Consider the following 25,377-nt stretch of genomic DNA (forward strand, 5'->3'; position numbering starts at 1 on the left):
GATTTATAAATGTCCCAATATATTTGGTTATCTGTAGATTGGGTTACTATGCTTGAATAAACCCTTACTATCTTCAAGCATTTACATTACACAGATCACAAAATACATCTAAAGAAAAGAAAGTACATTTAAAGCAAAACGTCTCTTTTTTCTTTGGATACAAGAGAGACGGGGAAAGAGTAATTTTTTTCCCCCTCTGTCAGTGGGGGGAAAAGGGGATAGTTTTGCTACTTTTAAATTGAGTGACTGACACTAAGGCCTCATTTACACAGCGTAGAGTGGAGCTTTAAAGAAGGAGGGAGGGACAAGTGTTGCATGTGATAGCATGCAGCCAACTGTTCTACCCTATGGGAGGACGCGGCCGTATGCTGTCATACGCACACTCAAACTGCACATCCGTGCAGGTGTCCGAGGCAGACAGGATCGAGTATGGGCCACCCGCACGGATGTGCAGTTTGGGTCTGCGTAGTCCGCGTCCTTCCATAGAGACGAACAGGTGGCTGCGTGCAATCACACGCTGCACCTGTCCCTCCCAGGAACGGCCCAATATGGCCGTGCACGCCACACTGATCTGTATGGCCTCACTCTACGCTGTGTGAATGAGGCCTAACACGGTCCACAAACAGGGAAGTAATGCCATCACACACACACACACACCATACAAGCTTGTCCACATATATTAAGCTGGGCGATCTAGTGAATTGGTGGATGGCTTCAGCACAGTAACTAAAAGCAGACATGACCACCAGAACACCTTAGCAATGAAAGAATTGTTTCACATAGGAAAAAAAGTATTGTGCAGGCTGATGTAATGGAACAGCGCAGGATACCTTTCTCAATTCAAAGTTGCCATATGATGCCCATTTTGCTATGGGAATAAAGGAAACTATTCTTTCATGACTATGGTGTGCTGGTGAAGATTTCTACTTTTAAAGCGGATAACCCTTTCCTTTCAGATAAACGGTAAATAGCTGTAGCATTATAGCAAGTCCAATTGCCTTGAGTTACTTTTTTACAGATAGGGCATTATAAGGTTCTGAAGGTGCTATTTTCTACTGCCAGTCCTGAGAACATCAACAACCTCATACATTCCTGAGACTACACCAGGATTAATAAATTGCTGGATTTTACACAGGTTGACAAGCACGCTGCTGTTTTTCTATCGAGTAAGCAAGGTTTTATTGATCTTCAGCGCTGCATTCGACAGAAATGAGAAAACAACCTGTCACAATGCATTTTTCTACATTAATACCAGGTACAGCACACACTCTATAAAAGGAAAAGCTTATTGATCAAATCCAACTAGTGTGACGTTGGGGAGCCCACAGAGCACTCGCACAGAGGGTGTTTGAACAAACAAAGGCTTTTTATTGTCCTCTTCAGGGCAGTCAGAATGGTAAACACAAACGTAAGCTTTTCTTCAGCATAACTTAAAGTAGAATTAAGGTCTGGGCATTTTTTTACCTTAAAAAGGAGAACTATGAGGCGAGTGCTTTTCACTCACCTCATAGTTCTAGCCGACCTGTGACAATGAGACTGTCACAGGTCAGCTGAGTAGATCGGGAGGTGAGCGAACACATACCGGCGTTCGCTCACTTCTCGATCCTGTCACTGCTCTCTGCCGTGACAGGGGAGGGGCTGGATTCCCCGCTCCGACCCACCAGTGCTGACTGGCGTAAAGGACAGGGAGGGGGCGGGTACAGCTGGCTCTGCCTGTAGAAAGGCAGAGCCAGCTGGGCGGATCTCGACATCGATGTCGGGATCTGCTCCAGCGTCTCAGTTGAGCTAAGGGTGACGGGAGGACGCTAGTTTGTGTCCTCCCGCTACCCTAAGGAGAACTATGGAGAAAAGCCCTGACCCCATAGTTCTCCTTCAATGCATTCTCTTCATTAAGGTAAAAACGGCCCGGCACCTTTTTTCTACCCCAGTCCCCCTCAGTCTCCTACACACTTACCTGTCAGCTGCGCTCGTCTCCGCCACCGGTCCGAAGAGATCCTCCGTTCCCCGAACTTCCGGGTTGCGGGGGGAGGATACTGATGGCAGAGGAGCCATAGGCACCTTCTGCCATCAACCAAAGAGGGAAGGGGCGTGGCCTGCCACAGGGCTGCGTGTCTATGGACGCACAGAGCCACTGCGGAAACTAGCGGGGACGAGCGCCTCCATTAAAGCTATGGTGGCACCCGTGCAAAGGGCGGGGGGAAGTTTGCTGCAGGGAGCCACTAGAAAACGAGGAATTAGGCACTTTTAAGGAATAAAAGCAACAGCCTCCAGCAAAGGAGGGTCTCCTTAAAGGAGAAATAAAAAATAAAAAAGTTAGGCATTAATATCACTTTAAGGCAAACATAAAGCTGTGTCTCACCAGTTTGTCATGAACAAGTCCCAAAGTTTTTCAGCAATACAGAAGGTTGTTCATACATCAGCTCCAGCTGATCACTCTCGCCTCACAATTCCCCCCCTCAGGGTTAGGAGCCTCGGCCTGCTCATGGCCAGACACCCAGCAGCTTCGCCTCCCTGTGTGATGACGGTCCTCCCGACCTTTCGAAACACACCTCGTGTGCAACCGACCCTCCTGGCCTTGCCCACACAACGCGTGTGCCACAGGCCCTCTTGGCCTCTCCAACCAGACCCCAGCGTCACATGCACACAGTCTCCCACGCTCTGCATGTGCGACTGCACCCCTGACTGCCTCTTCCCATCTGTCAAGTCTCTTAATATGGCTGTTATCAGTCACCTGGACAGTCTGGCCTGGCAATTGGCTGCTCCTGGCCCCAGGACTGGAGATTTCATCCCGCCCAAGACTCTTAGAAATCTCCAGAGACCCAGATCCCAGTTATATTCCAGAAAACCCGGAAAGAACATGAAACCAAGCTCCTTCCCCGTAATACTATATATTTTCTGGACCCTCTCAGCCCCTCTGGCCGAGAGTCCTGGGCGCCAAACACACCAATCCCCATAGTGACACGGCACTGTCCTGTCACACTAGTTACACAAAAACATCACTAATAAAGATGCTCCCTACTAAACAGAACCTTCGCTTTTCCTCCTACCTTAAACTTGAACTCAAGCAAGAAATTATTTTAAGTTCTTGATGGAGTGGAGAAGAACTAGAACCTCTATCAGGTTTTTAATGAAGTCTACAATATAACCCAACATAAAATGGATTTGGCCGGTGTTCTACCTTCAATAACTAACTTTTTATGCAGTTGAAAAGTAGGATTTTGGTATTGCCCTTTTAATCCCTTTCTTTAAAGTCCAACGAGGGACACAGAAGTCTTTAATCCCCCTGCAGACATAAGTATTACCCAAAAGGTTAAACTCTGGCAAAATAAAAAAAAAACGTCAGACCAGTCCAGAAACTACAAAACAACCACAAAGCCGGGCATTTTGCGGGTTGGAATGCTTTAACTTCCTGCATTGTTTTTTTTGCATCCTTTAATTATCAAATAAGCCATTTACTCCCCACACCTTTCAGGAGCCCAAAATATTTTCTTTACTTTGTCTCAGAAAAATGGCACACTAACTAAAAGCAAAAAGGCAAGTAACAAAGTGAGTTCACTCACACATCAGATAGTTTGTCATCCTCCTCATCGGATTCTCTCTCAGAATCTTCCGGTTTCGGACTCCTCTGATCCTTCCCTTTGCTAGTTAAGCTTCTTCTCACAGGAGTTGTATCATTCTCCTTTTCCTCAGGCCTGTCCTCCTCTTCTTCTACATCTTTGTTTTCTTTGTTGCTATCTTTTCCTTTCTCAGAGTCTTCCAGGTCCTTTGTCGATGAGTCTGCAATACTAACAGGTCTTCGCCTCGCCTAATAGAAAAAGGGTTGCAATTCATAAATGGCAGTTGCTCAAAAGCACACAATCTACAAGAAATTACCACCATAAATGTTAAAAATACCATCTACAAATATGATAAGTGAGCTGAATACAATGGGGGGAATTTATCTATACTGGAGTAGGCAGAATCTGCAGCAGTTGCACATAGTAATAAATCAGCTTCTCTCAGCTTCTCTCTTCAGTTTGTTCAGTTAAGCTTTGAAAATGAAAGATAGAAGCTGATTGGTTGCCATGCAAATTCTGTCTGCTCCACTCGATAAATTCCACTCAATCGTTTTAAAAAACATTAAAGAAGCTTTCACAAATGTTATTTTGATAACATACTGATGGCTTCCTATGTAGTAAATCCATAGTGGAAAAAGAAAAATCAACTGACACTTTTAAACATCTGTTGAGATACAAATACAGTGGTACCTCGGTTCACGAACTTCCATAATTCTGGTCGCGAACCAAATCAAACTGTGATCAGACCGCGAACTCGACTAGGAGGGAGCCAGGACCAGTGTCAGAGCAGGGAAGATGGCTGCGGTTGTGTTGGTCACCCAAAGCAGAGTTTGCGAACGGAAGCAAAATTTTGCCGAACTTCCTGTTCGTGAACAGAAGCGTTCGCGAACCGAGGTACCACTGTACATAAGCTGGCACTGCCAACTTGTTATTGAATGTTTGGGGCTGTGAAGCAGTCATTCGCATTGTACCATTGCTTAGCGAGTCACTGGCCCAGAACAAGCTTCAGTATAAGAGGTGTCACAACATTTGATATGTACATGCTTGTTCCAGGTCTGCAGCTCATTTGTATCCCAACACATCGCTAAATGCAGCCTAAAATGACATTCAGTGAACAAAAATAGGATGCACAACAGTTAGATGTGAACCTAATTTTCCGTGCAGTAAATATTACATTTAAGATGTTTGTTTTTTTAAACAGTCATTTTTGATTAGGTCTACAGGTCCTTTAGGAAGGTCTATGTATGAGTTTACAACACATAGCTTTTTGATGAAACAGTTAACAAAACCAAACATCATTAATAAATATCTTATCTGAGGAATAGACTTCATGCACATATAAAACATACCCTTGGAGATTTCATTTCAATTTCAACCTCCTCTTTTTCATTGTCGCTGCTAGAATCTGTGTCGTCGTCTTCCTTGACGCCAACACTGACAGGGGGGGTTTCAGGTTCGGTCTGCTCGCTGTTCTCCATTGATTCTTCCTGCGTTGGGGTCTCTTCTACTGGCTGGGGATCATTGTGATGAATAGTCCTAAACTTAATTTCTGCAGAGCGGCAATACTCCTCAAACCCATACAAATACCTGGAATCGGAAGGACAACATATTATACTATTAGCAACTCACAGAAGGATGGATATGTGAATAAAGAGAACGCTATTGTGCACAATTTTGTTGACACTGTCAAATTATAAAACACAGCTTATATTGTGCAGCATAAAGTACATGTAAATGTCAAAAAGGAACTTCTGTTATCTGGTCCCTTTTGGTCCGGAAATTCAAAAAATACCTGTGTTTCTCATCTGAAATCTTGTGATCTGATAACATGGGAAGTTTCCTGTGCAAACAATTTTACAGTAAGTAAAAAAAACATCTTATTTTCTTTATTGTCCATTGAAGGAGACAAGAAACCTTTTACCTCCAGGATGTCCAAAAAGAAGTCCAACTCAGGGGTGGGCAAAATGGAGAAACACTAACAGGCCCAAGAAAAGAAAAAAAAAAAAGAACTAGGGACTGTCTGCTACTCTCAGAGCTGCTTAAAAGAACCTTATGCCCCAAGCTGGTAGAACGTCAAGAATGTTTGAACAGAACACCAGGGGGCAGCCTTTCAAATCTTAGAGACAGTTGCTTGCTGTTGAAAAGCCCAAAAAGCTCTCAAAGATCAAGAAGAATCACCTTGACCGGACAGACTGGAACCTGATCCTTGAGACTAGGGATGCAACGATACCGGTATTTCGGTATTGAGTACGAGTACCAATATTCTATTTTCGGTACTCGCCGATACCGAGTACTGGAAGTCCCATTCAGAAAGCCAGACGGCGTGTAATGACTCGCCACCTGGCTTCCTAATTAGCCGGGAAGCCGGGCAGAGTGTAAAGACTCGCCACACGGCTTCCCGATTAGCAGGGAAGCCGTCCCCATGCGGCTTCCTGGCCAATCAGGAAGCCGGGCACTGTGTAATGAAGTGGCACCCGGTTTCCTGATTGGCCAGGAAGCTGGCTCCATGCTCCCTCCTCAGGAGGCGACACCGCTCTCCGAGATCTGCCCACGTCTGTCTGTACAGCGCCCATGTGATCGGCCCTCAGCCTGCTACTGTGCACGCGCAGACTGCCCAGCGCTCTCATACATTCAGAAATCCTGTGCATGCGCAGTAGCAGGTTGAGGGCCGATCACGTGGGCGCTGTGCACACAGGAGACGGCAGATCACAGAGAGCTTGGAGAGCGGTGTCTGCCCAGCTGGCCGAGGGACTGGTACGGTAATGACTGCTGCTAAGGATCTATGTGAGTGGAATGATTTGTCTGCAGGGTGGGGGTCGTGTCACCATATTATCAGATTTGTTTGCCCGGCTCGACACTTATTGGCTGCGAAGCCTGCTTCTCAGTCAATCAGCATTAAGCCGGCCAAACAGCATGGATCAGGCCAATCAGCATGGAGCCAGCTTCCCGGGTCCATGTTTCCTCGTGTCACAGCTGGTCAGAGGAAATTTCCCTCTGATTGGAAGTTCCAGTATCGGGAAAGGTATCGGAGCATTTGGGCGAGTACGAGTACTCACCCAAATACTCGGTATCAGCACCGATACTAGTATTGGTATTGGTGCATCCCTAGTAAATAGATACCCAACCTGTCCAGGTTAAACATTGTGTGCGTCCATAAAACGGCGAAAAAGCCCCACAAGTCATCAGTTTAGAGAAATGTGTAAAAAACAAAACAAAAGGTTTATCTAAAGGATTTGGCAGACGTTGAGGCCTAAACATTGCAGGTGAACTTGGAGCCAAGTTCGGGAGGCAGGGGGGGGGGGATATGGACATAGATGGTGTAGGAATAGAGAAACAAAAAGGACATTTCTTAACCAATAATAAGAGAGAAGTTTGGCAGTGTGTTCCTTTGGCTTTTTTCCCCAATGAAGAGTAGTACTCCTGCCACTTGGTAGCAGTGTAGTTAAGTGGTATCAAGAGCAGATCCCAAGAGACTTTGTCCCTTGAAGGCCCCTGCAAATCAGATGCTTCACAGATGCAGGGCAGGTTCCGCAAACCAGCAATAACACCCAACTGTCCTCTGCATATGTACTGACAGTGCATATGTACTGACAGGAGACCCATGAGGGAAATGAGACGGTAAGCCTTTAGCAGTCCGTCACAACGGTAACTTAAAGCTACAACCTTTTTGTCTAAATGGTATCACCCACAGCAGTGGTAAAATCTCTGATGGGACTTTGACCAGTCAGCCAAGGTTTGGCAAAGTACGGTCACAAAGAAAGATGGGGTGAAGAACAGGACAAACAGGTGCAAGGCTAAGTTTTTGGGGAAAGACAACATTTTGTCAGAGTGTTTTCCATTGCTGTTAAAGAAGATATAGAACAGCGTGAGCACTAGTAAAGTCTTTGCAGTCTTACCCAAAACTAGGAATAGTACTTGCAGAAGCAACAGGCTGACCCTCTAGTTTCAGAGTGGTCAGCACCGCATCAATAACAGCGACTCAGAAACAGACAGTCTCAGCATCCGATGGCTCAGAGGCCACCAAAACTGCAGGCAGATCAGATAATCTGTGAGAAAAGGCACGAGAGTTCGCTGGTGGCCTCAAAAACTTAGCCAAGAGGGCAGAGGAATCAGCCACACCTTAAAAGAGATAAGGAACACTCCAAAGATAGTAATGACTCGCTGAAAGCAGCGCTTGAATAATAAAAGGGGGTCACGGGGTACAGTGGGACCACCCCCTTTCCCCTTCGTGTCTAGATAATTGCCCTTTTACTGCTTGTTACTACGTAAAAAGATTAATGACCATAGTCTGGGCACAGGTGCATCTTCATGAAATTATGCACATGGAAACCCTGGTTGTATTGGGCCTAAATAGATTAGACTACTCTATGAACACCTGATTTTATTCCTGTTTTCAAACAATGCCTAAAGCTGGCCATACAACTTACAATTATCTGCAGATTTTCTGTGGTCAGATGGAAAAGGTGCAACAGATTCCTCCATCTACACTTAACTGTGTGGATGGAGGAATCTCCACCTCGGCCAATCTGTTGCACTTTTTCTATCTGACCACAGAAAATCTGCAGATAATTGTAAGGTGTATGGGCACCTTAAAAGCTTGGACTTCAATCTTTGTTCACCTTTGTTGTATTTTGTATTGTAACTCTTTACACTGTACAATTTTGAAAACAACATTTAAAAAAAGTATATTATAGTATAGGTTCAATGACATCACACCTTGTTTCACTGTCCACACAAAAAGAAAAAATGTCCTTCACATCAGATTAAACAGATTGTTCTTCCCCCAGGCACTTACTTTTTGTACGCTGTTTTTACATTGTAGGATGCAGCAGAGTTTAAAATAGGAATGCCAAGGTCCATATAAATTTGCTTCCATATAGCACCACTTTCAATCTGCCGGAAAAGGAGAGAATTTGATTTTAAAACTTGAAGAGTGAGGGAGAGAAACATTTAACACAGTTAACCAAAAAAAGTAAAGTCTACTTACATTGTCACAACCCCCCTGATGATAGACGAGCCTAAAAAGCTTAAAAAGATTCAGATCCTTATATCCCAATACTGGAGGCTTGTTAATTGGGGTTCCTGCAAACAAAGGTGAAAATATTTTACAAAATATATGTGGACAGCAAAAACATTGGATTCCTTGTAAAATAACTGAATTTTAAACAGGTGTAAGTCAATTCATAGTAAGAGTCCTCCTTTTAAAACACTGACTGCAAGGGAGGCAGCATGCAAACTTCTCATACCAAACATTCATCTTAAAAAAAAAAAAAAAAAGACAAGTTATCACAAATAAATGAAATGGCTTTTCAAATTTACAGTTATAGATTTGAAAATTCGGAAGGTTCCCCCATACTTTCAGCAAAAACAGAAAAGTTGGAAAAGGCCAAGAAGAAAACCCCAGTGATGATGCCCTACCTCTCAAACACCTACCAACTGCTTCCACTACAACAATTGCTAAATTTCTACAGGTACAGCTATCCAGCATTGATTATCTGCTAGATAAAGTGAATTCAGACATAATTTACAGGTAATATGCACACGTATGGGCCACAGCCAAATGCCCAAACTGATTACTATCCACTCAGATAGTAAACAGATAAGGGGGAAATCCTAGACATAGGACTCCCCACATCAACTGCAATGCTCAATATCAGTCCTCAAGGGCTACAAACAGTGAACTATTTGCCTCTATCTTTTAAAAGCAAAGCTGCATATAACCATCTATGAGCCTCAAGAGAACTGAAAAACCTGAGCTGTTGGCAGCCCTTGACCAGAACATCTATCCCTGCACAACCCAAAAACCTACCAAAATGTGTAGTCTGAGGGTCGATGCACACCTTGGTGACACCGTGCGGCAATCGTGCACGACTCCGCGCAGATTGCCGTGCGGTCAGGAGTCGCCCAGGTGTGCACCGATCGCGCTGTGGGTGCCATTATTTTCCAATGGCACCCCAGTTGCGCCGGGCGGATTGCGCAGTTTCCCACCGCGATTCCGCCCGTGCTTCCGAACACTATCACAGCTAAAACAGCCGTGCGTCGTGTATCGCAGAAAAAAGGCACATCGTGTTTGGAAGCACGGGCCGAATCCCGCACGATCCGCCCGGCGCGACTGGGGTGTCATTGGAAAATAATGGCACCCACAGCTTGATCGGTGCACACCTGGGCGACTCCTGACCGCCGAGGTGTGCACCAGCCCTGAGTGTAACGAGTTACACCCGTTAAAAATGGCTAAATAAGAAAGTCCATCCAGCGTGGTGAAGTTATTGGGGGGTATTTACTACAACTGGAGCAGACAGAATACGGAGCAGTTGTCCACAGCAACCAATCAGCTTCTATCTTACGCTTGTTAAGCTTTCAAAATGGAAGCGAGAAGCTGATTGGTTTCCATGCACAGCTACTTCAGATAGTGTCTGTTCAGTCTTAATACATTCAATTATTGTCACAGTTAACTGTTATATTTAATGTAATTGTATATCTATAGACAAAAGCATATATCAATTTCCTGTGGCAGGAGGAAGTTAAATATGCATTTCCAGATGGCTGGTCATGACATACCTTTCACCTGAAATTCACTTAAACATTCACTTAAAACTAGTGTGATTCAAGAAGATTTAGAGGCTCTAAAGGCCACAGGATGGGTGTAAAAAAATCTGCAACATGAATGTTAATATTCACGGTCAGGTCCCATGGCTTGTAGATCATTTTTGCATCAAGAAAAGTCTACTGCTAAGTGATAAAGTAGAGGTGTTCAGCTGCTGCACCGCTTTAGACTTTTCACTGATGATAGCTTTAAAACATTTTTCACTTCTGGGTGAAAACAAAAAAAGAAATGATGATCTGACATTTGTAGTGTTGCCTTAGTGTAAGTGAAATTGTCAATTACAAAAAGAAAAAGGAATCTTCCCAAATCTATGAGGTAAAGAAACAGCTCAGTGCCCCCACACAGACCGACCAAACTTACAAAGTCACTGCCTTGGGGAGCCGAGCACCCCCGTGGCATGGGCCCTTGGTCGGGTCAATGGGTGAGGGACAGCCTCTACAGTCTGAAGCCTGGAGGCAGCCACTGCAAAAAGTAGAGAGACCAAAATCAGGTTGATGAGAGGTACCGGTCCCTCAATTTCATTACTGCAAACCTGAAGCTTTGGTAAAAATCAGCTTTAACCAACCAGAACATTTTATTTTCACATTTATATCATACTGCAAGCGTTTAAAAGAATGATTCTGAAGATAGAGTTGGAAAGCATTCTTATTGTTCTACAGGTAAAAAACATTGAACATACACACTAATGAATAAACACAAACTAGCATTACACATGGGGAATATGATCCTTTTGAGACCAATTTCATTGGGTCAATGCTGAGCGCTCAATATTTATTTTAACATTTTATCATTTCAGTATTCTATTTTAAAGTTGAACTCTATGCAAACCAATACAAATCACACAGGTGACAAATTATATTTTACTATGAATACTGGGTGAGCCAGTCTTGTGATTCACAAGGCACCGAATAGACAAAAGTTCATTTTAGAGGTTCCTGGATCAACTTCCAGCTCACAGACCAGAAGCGATGATTGCGACTCATTGCCCAATACAATAAGGCTGTATTGGTGAACCAAGTAATAGATGTGTCACCTGCCTGTCTATGCAGCATGTAAATTACAAGAATAGCTAAATGATTTTGCAAATCCTTTAAAACATAATAAAAATATCAAACCAAGAGAATATAAATAAGTCTTATTGATGTGCCATATATCTAACTAGTGTCCTCAGTTCAAAGAGGAAGTCCATAAAAACATTTTGTTAAAAATACTTCATCTTCAAACTCACAGAAAGCTGTGGGACGTAATGAGCTTTCTATTTTAAACCAAAAAGTGGACAGCTTCAAATCTTGTGCGTCAGCGTTCAACAATGCAAAAGCCTTTGTGCATCTGAGCTATGAATAATGATGTCAACACACAGGCGGACTATCTGCACAAAAAACTGACATCTTAAAAAAACTTTATCTGCCAGTGCCAACCACCTGCTCTTCTGTGGGCTGCCGGCAACTTTCAAAGCTGATAAATCCTGAGGTTGGCATATCCCGAGTTATCCACCAGGACATCAAACATTTGGGATGGACTATGCAATAGTTCACAGGAACCTGTATGTGGCTTTTGTACAATTGCTTCCATTGTTCCTCTAACAATACAGGTGGCTGGCCTGGCAGGCCCATAAGTGCCACAATTGGCCATCACAATCCATTATTGCGGATATTTAGTTTCCTGTTCAAAGGTTTTTCATTGTAAATAATAAAAGACTTGGACTAAGCTCCATACTGGAGAACCATCAGCTTTACCTGTATTTCTGCTTAAACCTTTTTTCCAACGTGTACCAACTTGACAATGTTTTAAACTATGCAAATCGTATGCAACTAACTAGAGTTCACATCTGAAATTCTGAAATTATATTTAGAGCCACAAAACGTACTACCTGAAATAAAGACAAACAAGGATAGAAAGCTGCCTTCAGAAATCTACATCGTTTTTTTTAACATCAGCAGGCTTGTTTACACATCCATATACCAAATCATGAATTAATCAGACTTCTCTAAAAAATCAAAGTGAAAGTAGACATGTAAGAACTAAGTCAAAGGAAAGTCACCAAAAACCTCTCTCTCGGCGCTGATGACAGCTCTAGTATGTTCACAATAAAAAAATTCTGCTCAAAACCGGACCCGAGAAATCCTTCAAATCAAATACAAAGGACAGAGCGTCCCTTCCATGTGAAGAAACCTTTATTATATTCAATCCTACTCAGGTGCACGATCCCGGTCTCATGTACACTAGCACCAAGGGGACAGTGTCAAGTTTAGTGTACAGGAGACCGGGATCGTGCACCCGAGTAGGATTGAATGCACATTTTCTGGCATCATTATTACTACAGTACAAGCTTTCCTTATTGGAACATCGTGAGTACTGTATACTGTGATACTTTTTATTCTCATATAATAAACGTTTCTTCACATGGAAGGGGCGCTCTGTCCTTCAGCTCTAGATGCCTGATTATGAAGAAATCAAAAGAACATTCCCAGACAAGGTTTCTCAAATCCTGGTCTCTTGTATCCTTTCAGATGCTGCATGAAACACTTTTAAGGCCAACAGATATCTTATTGAATAGTGTGAGGCGCTAATGATTGGAGAAGGTATTAAAATGACATCTCTTTGTATGTGTCCATCATGTGACCATCTCCTTTACTGTGACCCTCATGATTCAGGAGGTACTAAACATCATTATGGCATCAGATCTGCCTGCTAAATCTGTCAAAGTTAGGGCTGCTGAAGACTTTCTTTACTTCTAGAAGGTTAACTTATGAAGCAATAAAAAAAGTGTTTTCACATAACAGGTCAGTGGGGTAAGAGATCATGCAAATTACTCTGCCATAGTAGTCATTTTGTACCCTTAAGCAAGTTCTTCCTACCATTCATTACGTCTCAGTGAGTTTATGAAGACAGACATCATCTCCAGTCTCAATGGTCTTCATGGCTGCAAGTTTGAAGTTTTGTAACCAGAAGAGTTTGCTATGGAAGATCAGGTTCCTTCATCTAATGCAGACTAGCAGGCACCACTTCAACCAGCTGCTATACCCACAAGCTGCACTCTCTATATTTTTTTGTATCACACTAGTTGTAGTAGGATATTAGTGCAGGAAGTGTATAATCTGGTATAAAAGTGGGAACCCCTCATCAAACATCAGTGAAAAGTTGCATAATCAAGCTGTTTTCTAGATTTTAAAATCAAGCACCTCCAGTGAACCAAAAGAACCTCAAGGAAATATGTTATTAGAAGAATACAAAGGCTACCATAGCTGATTCCATTCAGAGAAAAGAAAGTATGCTGGTTACCCAACTACCCTTCGCTTTAATACTTTGGGATGCCAACCCCAAAGTAAACAAGTGGTTGCGGAGATCTAATTTTACTTGCTGCATACCTTTTAAAAAGGAGAACTATGGGGTCAGGGCTTTTCCCCATAGTTCTCCTTAGGGTAACGTGAGGATACAAACTAGCGTCCTCCCGTTACCCTAAGCTCAGTATACCGCGAGCTGTAGCCAATCAGGAAGCTCGCGCCACGTCATTACACAGTGCCCGGCTTCCTGATTGGCCAGAAAGCCGGCTCCATGCTTCTCATCACTCAGTGACGAGAAGCACGGGGGAGGCTTTCCTGTTAATCGGGAGTCTTTACATGCTGCTTGGCTTCCTATATCGGTACTCAATACCGAAATGCCGGTATCGGTGCATCCCTAATACAATACTTACAAGACAGTTTCCAGCCACAACTAATTAGTGACCGCTTTTATCTTACTTGTACATGGTTTCAGTCATTTAATTTATCTCAAACCACCCTTATAAACTGCTATTAAAGGTCTGTATTGTTCAATGCACAGGCGGTCTCGTACCCCAAGCATAGCACCAACCTTTAGTGCCGTGACAGTTCAGAAAATAGCTGCTTCCATTACTAGGTTCATTCAGTACGGCAGTGCAAAGTCTAACAAAATTTGCAAGGAGACATGAAACCTGCAAAGTGCCAAGCAAAACCCAACTGCATGGATTTACTAGACTTTTGTAGATGGCAGGTTCACTTAAATACAATTCAGATGTAAACATTACTAATTAAATCACAGATGGTTAAGCCTGTGATTGCTCTTGTTGTAAGTGAAGGGCTCACCATCCCATACCTGCTTTATTATTTGTGAATGAATTAGAGCACAAGCAAAACAGATGTTTCCGCATACTCATGCTGGAGTCTTGCCACTTCTGATTTAAAGCAGAGATTCAAAAATGATTTTACACTGGGTTGTATTTTACCTCTGTCTTCCATAAACTTGTAAAGCTGCTGCAGGAAGTTGTCCCTTTCTGCAGGGTCTGCCTCTTCTTCAGGCTACAATAGAAAGAAAGTTAATATATTAGAAAACTAAAACAAAATTATGAATATCTTCAATGGTATTGCATGGAAAGCACAATGATCAACTTACAACTCGAACAATAGTACATTTTCTTGGGTTTTTTAATAACATTAAAGGAGTTGTGAAGGAAAAGTATGGCAAGGCACTTATCGGAATTGCTTTACTATTTGCAGTTTGTTTTTACACAGATGTCTACACTTCAACCACCGGGATCAAGTCCTGCCGTATATCTCACAGGCAAAGATTGAACATTGTTATTCTGCATCATCACAGATGTCTGTAGGACGACTTGAACCATTTCAATATTTTCCTATCCGAAAGCTGGTTGAAATCACAAGAAGATTGCCTGTTTGTAAGGCAAGCACTAGAAATAATTTCAGCAGCACTTCAATATATTCTGCGGTAAAAAGCTATTGGAAATGATTGCGTTTCTTTTAAGGTTCAATGTTCCTGTGATGTTATACTTAGTCATGTTTAGATAAACTCATAGGTTTTCAACTCCTTTAATAATCAATGCACACAAAGCTGTGTGACTATAGAATAACTTACCACCAGCATCTGAAATTTTGGTAACATTCTGTTTAGGATATGTCATAAGATGCAAAAATACAGTGCAGATGGGAGAGCCCTGGTTACCAAATATACTAGCATACTGCCCATTTCAGCAGGTATAGTTCTTTTCAAAACAAAGAGATCTCAACAATATTACTTTTAGTGTAGCCATTAGAATTCAACTTCATTCTGGTAACAATCGGCTATACACATCTTATTACCACTTAGACTAAGGTGGGCATCTTCTACAAATCGGTGGTCGGTAATCCAACATTGAACCATGTGTTAGTTAATGCTGGAATGTGGATTGCAGCTATAACCCTTCCTGTAAAACCCAGCTTTCTACATACATTTGTTATTGAACTGTACATAAGGCTCAGTTCTCAGTAGACTTTTGTTTTCAGGGTTTACTCAGGCTACAAAGATGGCTTCCTGTAGTTTTACGCCTAGTTTTGTCTGGTCACTTTGTCATTTATATTGATAAATGTATACTTTAAAGATCAAATTCAAGCCCAGTTTTGATGCATTGTGGCAGAAGGGGGAGTGATGTGCCGGAAAGCACACTCCTCAGAATGAGCTGTGCCAATATTTGCTCATGAAGCACCCCCTGACTCCGAAAGGCAAGGAGAGAGTATTTCTCCTCAGTGATCCTTGACTGGATGCGGGGTGTCAATGTAATTTGGGCCCAATCACTTTGGAAAACTTTATTCTGCGTTGTGGCTGATTAGTAGCAAGTGGAAAGGGCTACAGAAACCCAGAACACAGTACAGACTCCATATCAACTTCCCACCTATACAGTTCATAAAGCCTTCAAGCCTGGCCTGGCATCAGTGTATGTAAAAGAACCTCAGCTAGCTACCAAACTTCTCTCAGCATTCGTCCAACTACCAGTTCCCTTGCAAGGATCCAGCTTCTACCTAGCTTCACATTCAGCATATTCACTCACCCTGGTACCCCATCACAGGTCAGCTTGCCCTTCTGGCAGGCAAGACAGTGTGAGGCCCAAATCTAGGCCCCCATTTCTGGAGATAAGCAGGCCTGCCTAGCTACTCCATAGACAGCAATACATCCATCCAAACTAACAGGTTTGAGAACCAAGTGACATACTTGTATTCCTTGCGCCTGAAACAGTCAGGACCGTCTGTGTTGCCAAACTACTCGTATTCAACCAACAACTGAAAATATTCTTGAAGAAATCTGGAAGTTCTAAACTGACTGGTGGCAATGGGGAAACAACAGTTATTAGGTATTGTTTAAACAAGTGCCTATGAGATTATTCCAAGAGCAGAATAAGGTTTGCTTGGTATAATGCAAGCCTGTTCCAAATTGTTGTACCCTAGTACCATTGAGGGTGCTCATCTTCATTATGAGTGTAATGGATCAAAGTTCTTACCAAGAACTAAAGTTATTTTCTTAGAAACCAGTTAGATTTAGGAGGGACACTTTCAAAGCAGCTGTGAATCCAACTAGTACCCAGGGGAAGGATACACGGGGGTCGGACTTTAGGTCTTAGGAAGAACAAATTCAGGTCATGGGTGCTTACTTTAGTGACTGCTGTAGCATATAACATATGCTGATTTAATGCATGGACTGGAGATGTCGGCTTTTCTGGGACCCAGTGGCCACATTGGAAAGGACAATATCCTGATTTTATACTGGCTTCCTAAATGTGTCATTACAGCCCAAACAAGGCTAGTGAGCAGATTAAATGGCAACAGTACAAGTTATACCTAAATAATACAATCATTGCAATGGTGGTACGTGAATAAACTAGGCATTGAATGAACACATTAGGCTCAATTCTCAAAGCTTTACACAGAGATAAGGATTTTTATTTTCAGCCACGTGATTTTCAAATATCATTGGATTCAGCTGAAAATAATGGGTCTTTTTTTTTATATATAACTATCCCTAACTTTGTGTTTTAGCTTTGTGTATTGAGCCTACTGTATACAAAAAGGCCACTGATAAATGTTTGTATTTATGATAGAATTGTTGGTAGAACTTTCCAGGAGCACGGGGGGTTGGGGAGGGGTTGGCTGGCGGGGGGAAGAAAGGGAAATATTTGTCACTTTACCTGCTGGGGTTGGTCAATGCACAGGAAAGTAAGCTTTTAGCAAAATTGGCAGATATTCCTAAGCTTTTGATGTGTCCTTTGGGTATAGCTTTGCACCGACCGTACTATTTTACCAATAGACAAATGCACAGCTGCATAAAACCTGTCCATGTGTTGTGTGCTGTCTTCATTGTGCTGTATTAGCAGAGGAGAGGCAGGCAGGCTAGTCATAAGAGGAGACATTAATTGGAAATGGCATGCACAATAGGAAGTACAGCATGCAGGAAAAAAATGGCTGAATACATGCCATCCCACACCAGTGAGCACGTTCATTCAGCTCCATACTAGAATATACAGAAGGATTTGTTAGCGAAATGAAGCTTCTGTCTCAAACACACCCACCTGCTTAACATATGACCAGATCACTGCTAGGCAGCACAGATTCTCAATAGGACAGCGTGAAGAGCACACAGAGCAAAAGCCCCCTTGTCCCTTTTCATAACACTCCGGACCCCCTTCTCTATAGATGGCTTTCAAGCCAGGGATAAAACCCTTGCAGACGTACTGTGGCAGTCCACAGACAGTAAATCATGCAAACTGTATTTCCTTATTGACATGCACAAATGTTTGACAGCTTTCAACAAACAATTCTTAGTCACGGGAAATGCTTCCTTGCAAACCGCATGCATGTGGGCCCATGAGCCCTCAAAGCTACACTAAAAAGGGTCTTTATTCCGATGTGCTGCACACCCAACTCCTTAAGAGGCTGTGATCTGGCTTGGCCTTCCTGTTCTCCTATGCTGCAGGTCGACTTGAACTTAAACGCCCATGCACAGATAAGCAATGCACCGAAGCGTTTAATGATTTGCAGGCAGGAGCGAGTACCCACCCAGTGACAAGGGGGGCAGATCATTCCTGATCTCTTTATTAAACAGGTAGGAAAAAAAGGGAATGGCAGCACACTTATTGTCTGCTAGCATGCCCTGCCTTCCCATGTCAGTAGCACTCTGTGCATGCCATTCTGCTGGAAGCTTGCATGCTTCCTTTTGAGACCCACACTAAAAAAATTAATAAGGCTCACTCCTCAGCATATTTTCACTGTCCAACTGTACTGCCACGGACCAGATAAAATTACGTATACGGAGTCGCGGATACAATGAAAAAGCCCACGCACTCTTCCCCCCCTCTCTCTCCCCATCGGCACAGCAGAAATAACATCACATCATGCTTACCTACCGACACAGCTTTCCCTTTCAAAAAGAGAATTGTTCATGCATATCCTAGCTAGCAGGCGTGTGTGTCTGAGCTGCTCCTAACACAGGCCTGTGCTCTGGGTCTCCTGCCCAGGATAAGCTACACACTTTGCAGCCTTGCCTGCATTCCCTCCCGTATGGGAAAAATCAGACATTACATGAAGAAAAGAAAAAGACAGCCCCGTTTTCAAAGCATCTGGCGAACCTCCCCTGGCAGCCGTCCAAGCCTCTGCTCAACCTTCCTGTCTCGGCAGAGCATGCGTGCTCTATGCCCAGCACCAGGTTTCCATGGCAACACTCTAGGCAGCCCCCAAGTAGGGGGAGAAAGCAGTGTTTTCACATAGACAAAAAAAAAAGAAAAAAATCCCATCAGCAATCGTATAGGGGGGAAAAAAAAAAATGTTTCAGCACAACCAGACACAATAACCACAATCGAGTCTTCTGCTATGTGCTGTACTCCCCTCAATCTGCCATGTGGTGATGTGAAAAAAATAGGATATTGTCTTCATACAATGGCTACAGCGGATCTGGTAATAAAACAAAAGGAGTAACGTTACAAGCTTAGCCAGAAAGTCATCCCTTACTTTTTGTTGTTGTTCCTCCTAAAAAGTTAACTGCAAGTGACATGCATGAGGTCATTTGGGGGCACCGGGGGTCAAGGACATCTACGAGCTCAAATGGGACAGAGCGTCCCTTTCACTGCTACGAGAACTTTGAGGGATTTTCCTTGTCTGCTACTTAACTGCACACAGACAACTGTGTCTGATCGGGGGCCCCACATTTCTAAAGTGGGCAGCCGGTGCTAGGCTTGTAAACAAGTCAGCAGCAAGTCATTTGGTCACTAGGACAGCCCCAGTCAGCTCACTGCAGTATTCATTCTTGGACTTGGTGAGGGATTCTTCTACATATACACACACACACGCCGAGAAAAATAAAATAAAAAAAGTCTATAAAAAACATGCAAAAGCAGAACAATGCACCAAATGTCAACAGGTTTATGGGTTCAAAATCATTTGATAAACAGCTTTTGCTAAATAATCACTTTAGATTTAATAAACTTAAAGTAGTAAAGTAGTATTCAACTCCCAAACTTTTTCAGCAATTAATCCGGAACAAATATACATTGGCCAATCATCACGTTTCTAATCAGCTGCTTCCAAATCTCTCAGCTCAGCTTCCCCGAACTTCCTGTCTAGTACAAGATCACAACTGTTCATCTACTAGCTTGGAAAAGGGGGCCGGGGAGTAGCTTGATTTGCTGTGCCTGTCTGTTTGTGGAGCGCCACTCAGCTTGCTAGCGCGTGCACACACGCGCGCGCACAGCTTACTAGCGCGCATACACGCACAGCTTATTAGCGTGCGCACAAACGCACAGCTTACCAGCGTGCGCACAAACGCACAGCTTACTAGCGTGCGCACAAACGCACAGCTTACTAGCGTGCGCACAAACACGCACAGCTTACTAGCGCACACACACGCACAGCTTACTAGCGCGCACACACGCACAGCTTACTAGCGCGCACACACGCACAGCTTACTAGCGTGCGCACACAGCACAACTTACTAGCGCGCGCACAGCTTACTAGCGCGCGCACACACACACAGCTTCCTAGCGCGCGCACACAGCTTACTAGCGTGCGCGCACACAGCTTACTAGCGCGCGCGCACACACAGCTTACTAGCGCGCACGCACAGCTTACTAGCGCGCACGCACAGCTTACTAGCGCACACACACGGGTGACTGCAAAGCACTCTGCTTGAGAAAGGAGTCACCCTAAAACAGGAAGTCAGGACCAGTGCTCAGGGGACTAGCTGATTCTGCAGGAAACAAACTTTTAAACATCAAGCAGCAGCATGTATTGTAAGTGATTTAATCAGCATTTGAAATAGCTTAAAATCCTTTTGACTTTAATATCACTTTAAAAAACAAAAATGATAAAAAGTAGAGCAGATGAAAATTAACATTTACCACTCGCCACCACAGTTCCAAAAACAACTTTAGTAAACACACTTTGCCAAAATCTGCTTTCACAGTTTGCACACAGTTTGCAGAGCCAAGTGAATGCGAGTCTTGGAGAGAATTCTGATGCTGGGGCTACAAGCCGATTTATGCAACTGCAATGATGCTTTAGGTCTGCTGAGGTGCATGGGGCGCAACAGGTTAAATTGTGTGCAAACTCCCAAATGTATTTTTCAATAGGTCTGGCATTTTGCCTTACTCTGTACCGTTTTCTTAAGCAAATAATTTTCTATGAATTTTTTGCAAAGTTTCTTACCTGAAGATCCTGCCAGTAACAGTACTTCCTGTAACAGGCCAACGCTACTAAACCACTGGCCCACAATTAGCAACTTTCTCGGTCTGCCATGCGCCCATCCTATCAAGACTGGCCCGAAAAGATTCCCAACAGCAATCTGAGGGGGTGTTCAAACAGCAGGCTGACAACGGTACTGGGAATTGGGAGGCAGTGGCTCAGTGCTGCAACACGAAGTGCTTTTACTGGCAGGATCTCTCTGCAAGAAACTTTAAGGCCCCATTCACACCTGACCGTTTTGTAGCGCGTCCTACGCTCGATGAACGCTCTACAAAACGGTCAAAAAAATAAATAGCATTGTAGTCAATGGTATCGTTCCCACCTGTCCGTATTTCCGCCCGTCCCGAACGCACTACAAAACGGCCCACGCATGAAAAGGTCCCGGAGCGTTTTTTGCTGCGTATTGGTCCGTTTTGTAGGGCGTTTTCCATTTGTATACTGCCAAGTAGCCTTTGGAATCGCGCGACTTTTTTACCGTGAATCGCAGTAAAAAAAACCGCGTGACGGTCGCGTGACAGACGCGCATATTACAATACGCATAGGTGTGAATGGGGCCTAAGTAAATCATTTTTTTGTTAATCTTTTGCAAACAGTATACAATGCATGATGCCAGACCTAAAAACAAAACTGATTTTTGACTTTGTTACTAGCAGCCTGACTTTAGGACTAAACCATACCCACCTGTCTGAACCCTGTTCCATAGGAATGCTTTTAATAGCCACACTACTTGCTCTCGTTTGACAGGGTAAAAGCGGCTGGTAGCCCAGAAGCCCGGGCCACAAGCAACAAAGTGAAACTATATCTAAGCTGAGCGAAGAGGGTTTTCTTACCAATAAAAGGGGAGAGAAGCCACCTCACATTACCCAATCATAAATAAGCACAGTTTAGAACCCAGATGTACACTTCATGTGTGTACGGTTGTCAGCCAACTGAAAACAAAATGTTTTAGGAACCAACAATGATAGCAAGGTAGACTGTTATACATGAAGGCGTTCTCAACCTTTATGAAGTATACATACAGCAGAACATTTCCCACAAGCGATTATACCAGGACAGAACTGCTTGTCTGGTCAGCTGCAATATATTATATATGTGATACCTTTTATCCTTTATTCAATTTTCAGCCATAAGCGTTATCCAAAATGTAGATTTGATGTTTTTGTGCCTAATTTGGTAGGCAATGCATATCCCGGCTAACCATGGTTCCTGATAACTTGTCTAGCTGTATCAATGAAAGTACAGCAACACGCTCCAGGAACACTCTCCTGCCTTTTATTGCTTTAAGCACTTTGTGGCATTTCAGCATGTGAAACTTCGCACGCAGCACAGATTGCATGGGAAACCATTTGCCTTTAGAAGAGCGTGCATGGCTTTGAATCTTATTGGTGCGCCTGAAAACGTTTGTGAATTGGGTGCGAATATGCACACTAGCGAGTCTTATATTTATGCAGAAGTTTGCAATTTTACCCACTGCCTCACACAAGAGGAAGACAATATACATAAGCATGTACAGTTTAAAGTCTCCATGTACCCTGGAGAACAAACAACTGGAGGTAAAAATGAAATCATTAAATTGTTTTGTTTAATAAAATTGAATCTAAATTTTTGACTCAAAGTAGCCACCTTTTGCAAACATAACAACTGAACACACATTTGCAATGGAACTGAAATATTGCTCTGAACTTACTTCCCAACACCTTTGTAGAAGTTCTCATAAGCGGGTTGCATTTGCATACTGTTTTGCCTTCACCCACATACCAGCCCAACAGTGGAGACTGTGCACTCCATTTCATGATCTGAAGACTACTATCTTAAGCTTTTCTTCTATGGTAGCTCCTGCATAGCATGGAGGTGCATTTTGGGTCATCATCTTGCCAAGCACAAAGGGTAAGAATTAGGGATGCACAGATACTGATACTAGTATCGGTATTGGTTCCGATACAGATTATTTGGGAAAGTACTTCCAGTATCAGGAAGCTGGGCAACAAGTCATGACATGGTGCCCGGCTTCCTGCTTGGTGATGAGGGAGAATGAAGCCAGCTTCCCGGCCAATCAGGAAGCCAGGTGCTGTGTTATGACTCACTGCCAGGCTTCTGGATTGGTCGAGAAGCTGGCTAATCAGGAAGCCAGGCAGTGAGTCATTAACCCCCCCCCCACACACACACACGCTTCCTGATTGGCAAGAAAGCCGGCTTATTGCTTCCTTGTCACCTGGTGACAGAGGAGAATGGAGACAGCTTTCCTGCTAATTAATGCCAGGTGGCGAGACATTACACGCTGCCTGGCTTCCATAATGGGACTTCCGGTATCGGCGAGTACCCAAAAACAAATATTGGTACTCGATACCGAAAAACCGGCATCGGTGTATCCCTAGTAAGAGTATTCATTTTAGTCATGTGACTGTAAAGCTTTGTGATTTGAGCCTGCCCAGAGGAACCATTTTCACATTTACTCAACAATGTACAGAATCGCAGTGTGATGAACTGAAGAAGATTTCACATTTTCATCCATTGATCCAGAAGACCTTCTTCCAGTCTTCAGTAGTCCACCAGAAGTGGTGGTTCCTGGCCCAGGCAAGCTTTTTTTATTCTTGCTGTGCAATTTTAGTAAAGGTTTTTTTTACTGCCAACTAAACTAATCAAATCTGAAATTGGAGGTCTTATGTTGCCGTCAAACATCTTTTTTTTTTCTGCTTGTGCACCCCCCCTAGTGCGCACCGGCAGAAAAAAACCCTTCTATACTTTACAGCCGTTACCAGCTGTTTGATATACATACGATCGGCGGCTCTACAGCCTGCCGATCGTATGTATGTGCTGTCTGGCTGCGCAACCCCCCTCGAGTGCCGCCACCCCCCCTTCTGACCCCTCACCTTCAATCCGGAGGGCTCTACAGCCTGCCGATCGTATGTATGTGCTGTCTGGCTGCGCACCCCCCCTCGGGGCCGCCGCCCCCCCTTCTGACCCCTCACCTTCTAGCCCATCTGCGGCCCGGGACCGGCTCGGGAGGGTGTCAGGCGGTAAGATGGGAGGTAGATCAGCATCTTCCTCCTTGCTGAACTCCCTCCGAGGTCTGAATGCAGAAGTGATGTGTAATACATCACTTCCGCATTCACCTGTCAGTCCTCTGGCTGCTATAGCCAATTGAGCTACACATATTACATATCGTCGCAAACGTCGGAGTGAGAGCAATCATTTTAGGGCCATCAATCACTGATAACACTAAACTGATGAGCCATAAAAGCTTTTAAAGCGTCGCCTATGGCCAATTTTGAGTATTGTAGTTTGAGGTTTCGCGCGCGCAATTTTAAGGCTCGACATGTTTGGTGTCTATTTACCCGACGTGACCCTGTTTATATTTTAGCAAAAAATTGGGTAATAATAAATCATTTAATATAGGGGAAACAGATTTAATTTTTTTTAATATATAAAAAAAAAAAAAACCCCAGTGGTGATTAAATACCACAAAAAGAAAGCTCCATGCGTCCCTAAAAAAATGGTATAAAATTCATTTCAGTACAGCGGTTTTTATTTTTACTTTTTTTACTTTAAATGTCAAAGTACCACAGCGCTGAATACTGAAAAATGGCCTGGCCAGGAAGGGTGTTTAACACCGCGGACTTCAAGTGGTTGACTTTCAGAAACTGATTCAATCATGGCTTTGGGTCTAGTAGATCTGTCACCGTCCGTTTCTTCCAGTTTTAAAGTACATTTTGACAGTGTAGGAAAAATTGTATTAACCAACACCTTGGCTTTTATTGTCATGGCTCTAAACCAAAGACCTAAACTCATGGCAGTTTACTGCTTACCTAATTCAGATTATTCACTGTGCTTTGAACTTCTTAAATGTAAAGAAAACTGTATGAATAGTGGTAGAATGGAGTTCTAACACCTTTGACCAGTAACATATTTAGTTATACTTTAATGCAGTTTTTTAGCCCCCTTTATCTATTTCCCTATTGTCCAGATGAGCAGCAAATGTGCGGATGTCGAGGAAAACAGATGGGGTATAGAACAGGGCTCAACGAAGCACTATAAAATGCAGCATGAGCATTTTTTTATTTTAAATGTCAAATACCGCAGCGCTGAATACTGAAAAATGGCCTGGACATGAGGGGGGTTTAACACCGCGGACTTCAAGTAGTTATCCTGTGGGGACATTTTCACTCAAGCTGTTGACTTTCAGAAACGTGAAAGAGTGTCAATGTGTAATATCTATATCAATGTCCATCTTCCTTTACGGTGCTTTTTAGGTGTGCATATACACACTTTCTTTAGATTACTGCTTTCCCTTCAGTCCCTTGGTGAATGGGACTCATCCAATACAGCATGTCATTATTTAAAGCTTATGTAGACAGCACCTAGTTGTAAAGATGGGAGTTTGTAAATGATATTAACGTACAGCAACAGTACACTGGGGGAGATTCCCATACAAACTCAATGTGCTATTCCCAGGGGCGTATCTGCCGCGAGGCAAACAAGGCGTTTGCCTGGAGCGGCAGATTCCCTGAGAGCGGCACTTGCTGTGGTTCTGGTTCTCTCCCCTTGATAAATGTATTCAAGGGAAGAGAACCGGAGGCTACAGTAGCGGCGGGGACGAGGATGGCCGGTGGGGACGAGGACAGCGGGTTGCGACGGTGTCCAGCAGGCAGCGGCGCTTTGAGGGGACGAGGACGGCGGGCTGCGGTTCTTTGAATGAAGGTCG

General features: G+C 43.5%; 1 protein-coding gene across 1 annotated transcript in view; it reads right to left on the reverse strand.

The window, feature by feature from the left end:
- The window catches only part of ARID4A (AT-rich interaction domain 4A), an 89,355-nt gene that overhangs the window by 22,487 nt on the left and 41,491 nt on the right, over positions 1-25,377 (reverse strand). The window contains exons 11-15 of the mRNA XM_018562177.1: positions 14,405-14,477; positions 8,545-8,639; positions 8,353-8,450; positions 4,907-5,144; positions 3,561-3,805 (exon numbers count right to left, since the gene is read on the reverse strand). Coding sequence (XP_018417679.1) covers positions 3,561-3,805; positions 4,907-5,144; positions 8,353-8,450; positions 8,545-8,639; positions 14,405-14,477 — 749 coding nt within the window. The remainder of the gene's footprint in view (positions 1-3,560; positions 3,806-4,906; positions 5,145-8,352; positions 8,451-8,544; positions 8,640-14,404; positions 14,478-25,377) is intronic.

This window comes from Nanorana parkeri, unplaced genomic scaffold, assembly GCF_000935625.1.
Source record: "Nanorana parkeri isolate BGI_ZX_2015 unplaced genomic scaffold, ASM93562v1 scaffold20, whole genome shotgun sequence".
In the NCBI taxonomy this organism is placed as follows: Eukaryota; Metazoa; Chordata; class Amphibia; order Anura; family Dicroglossidae; genus Nanorana; species Nanorana parkeri.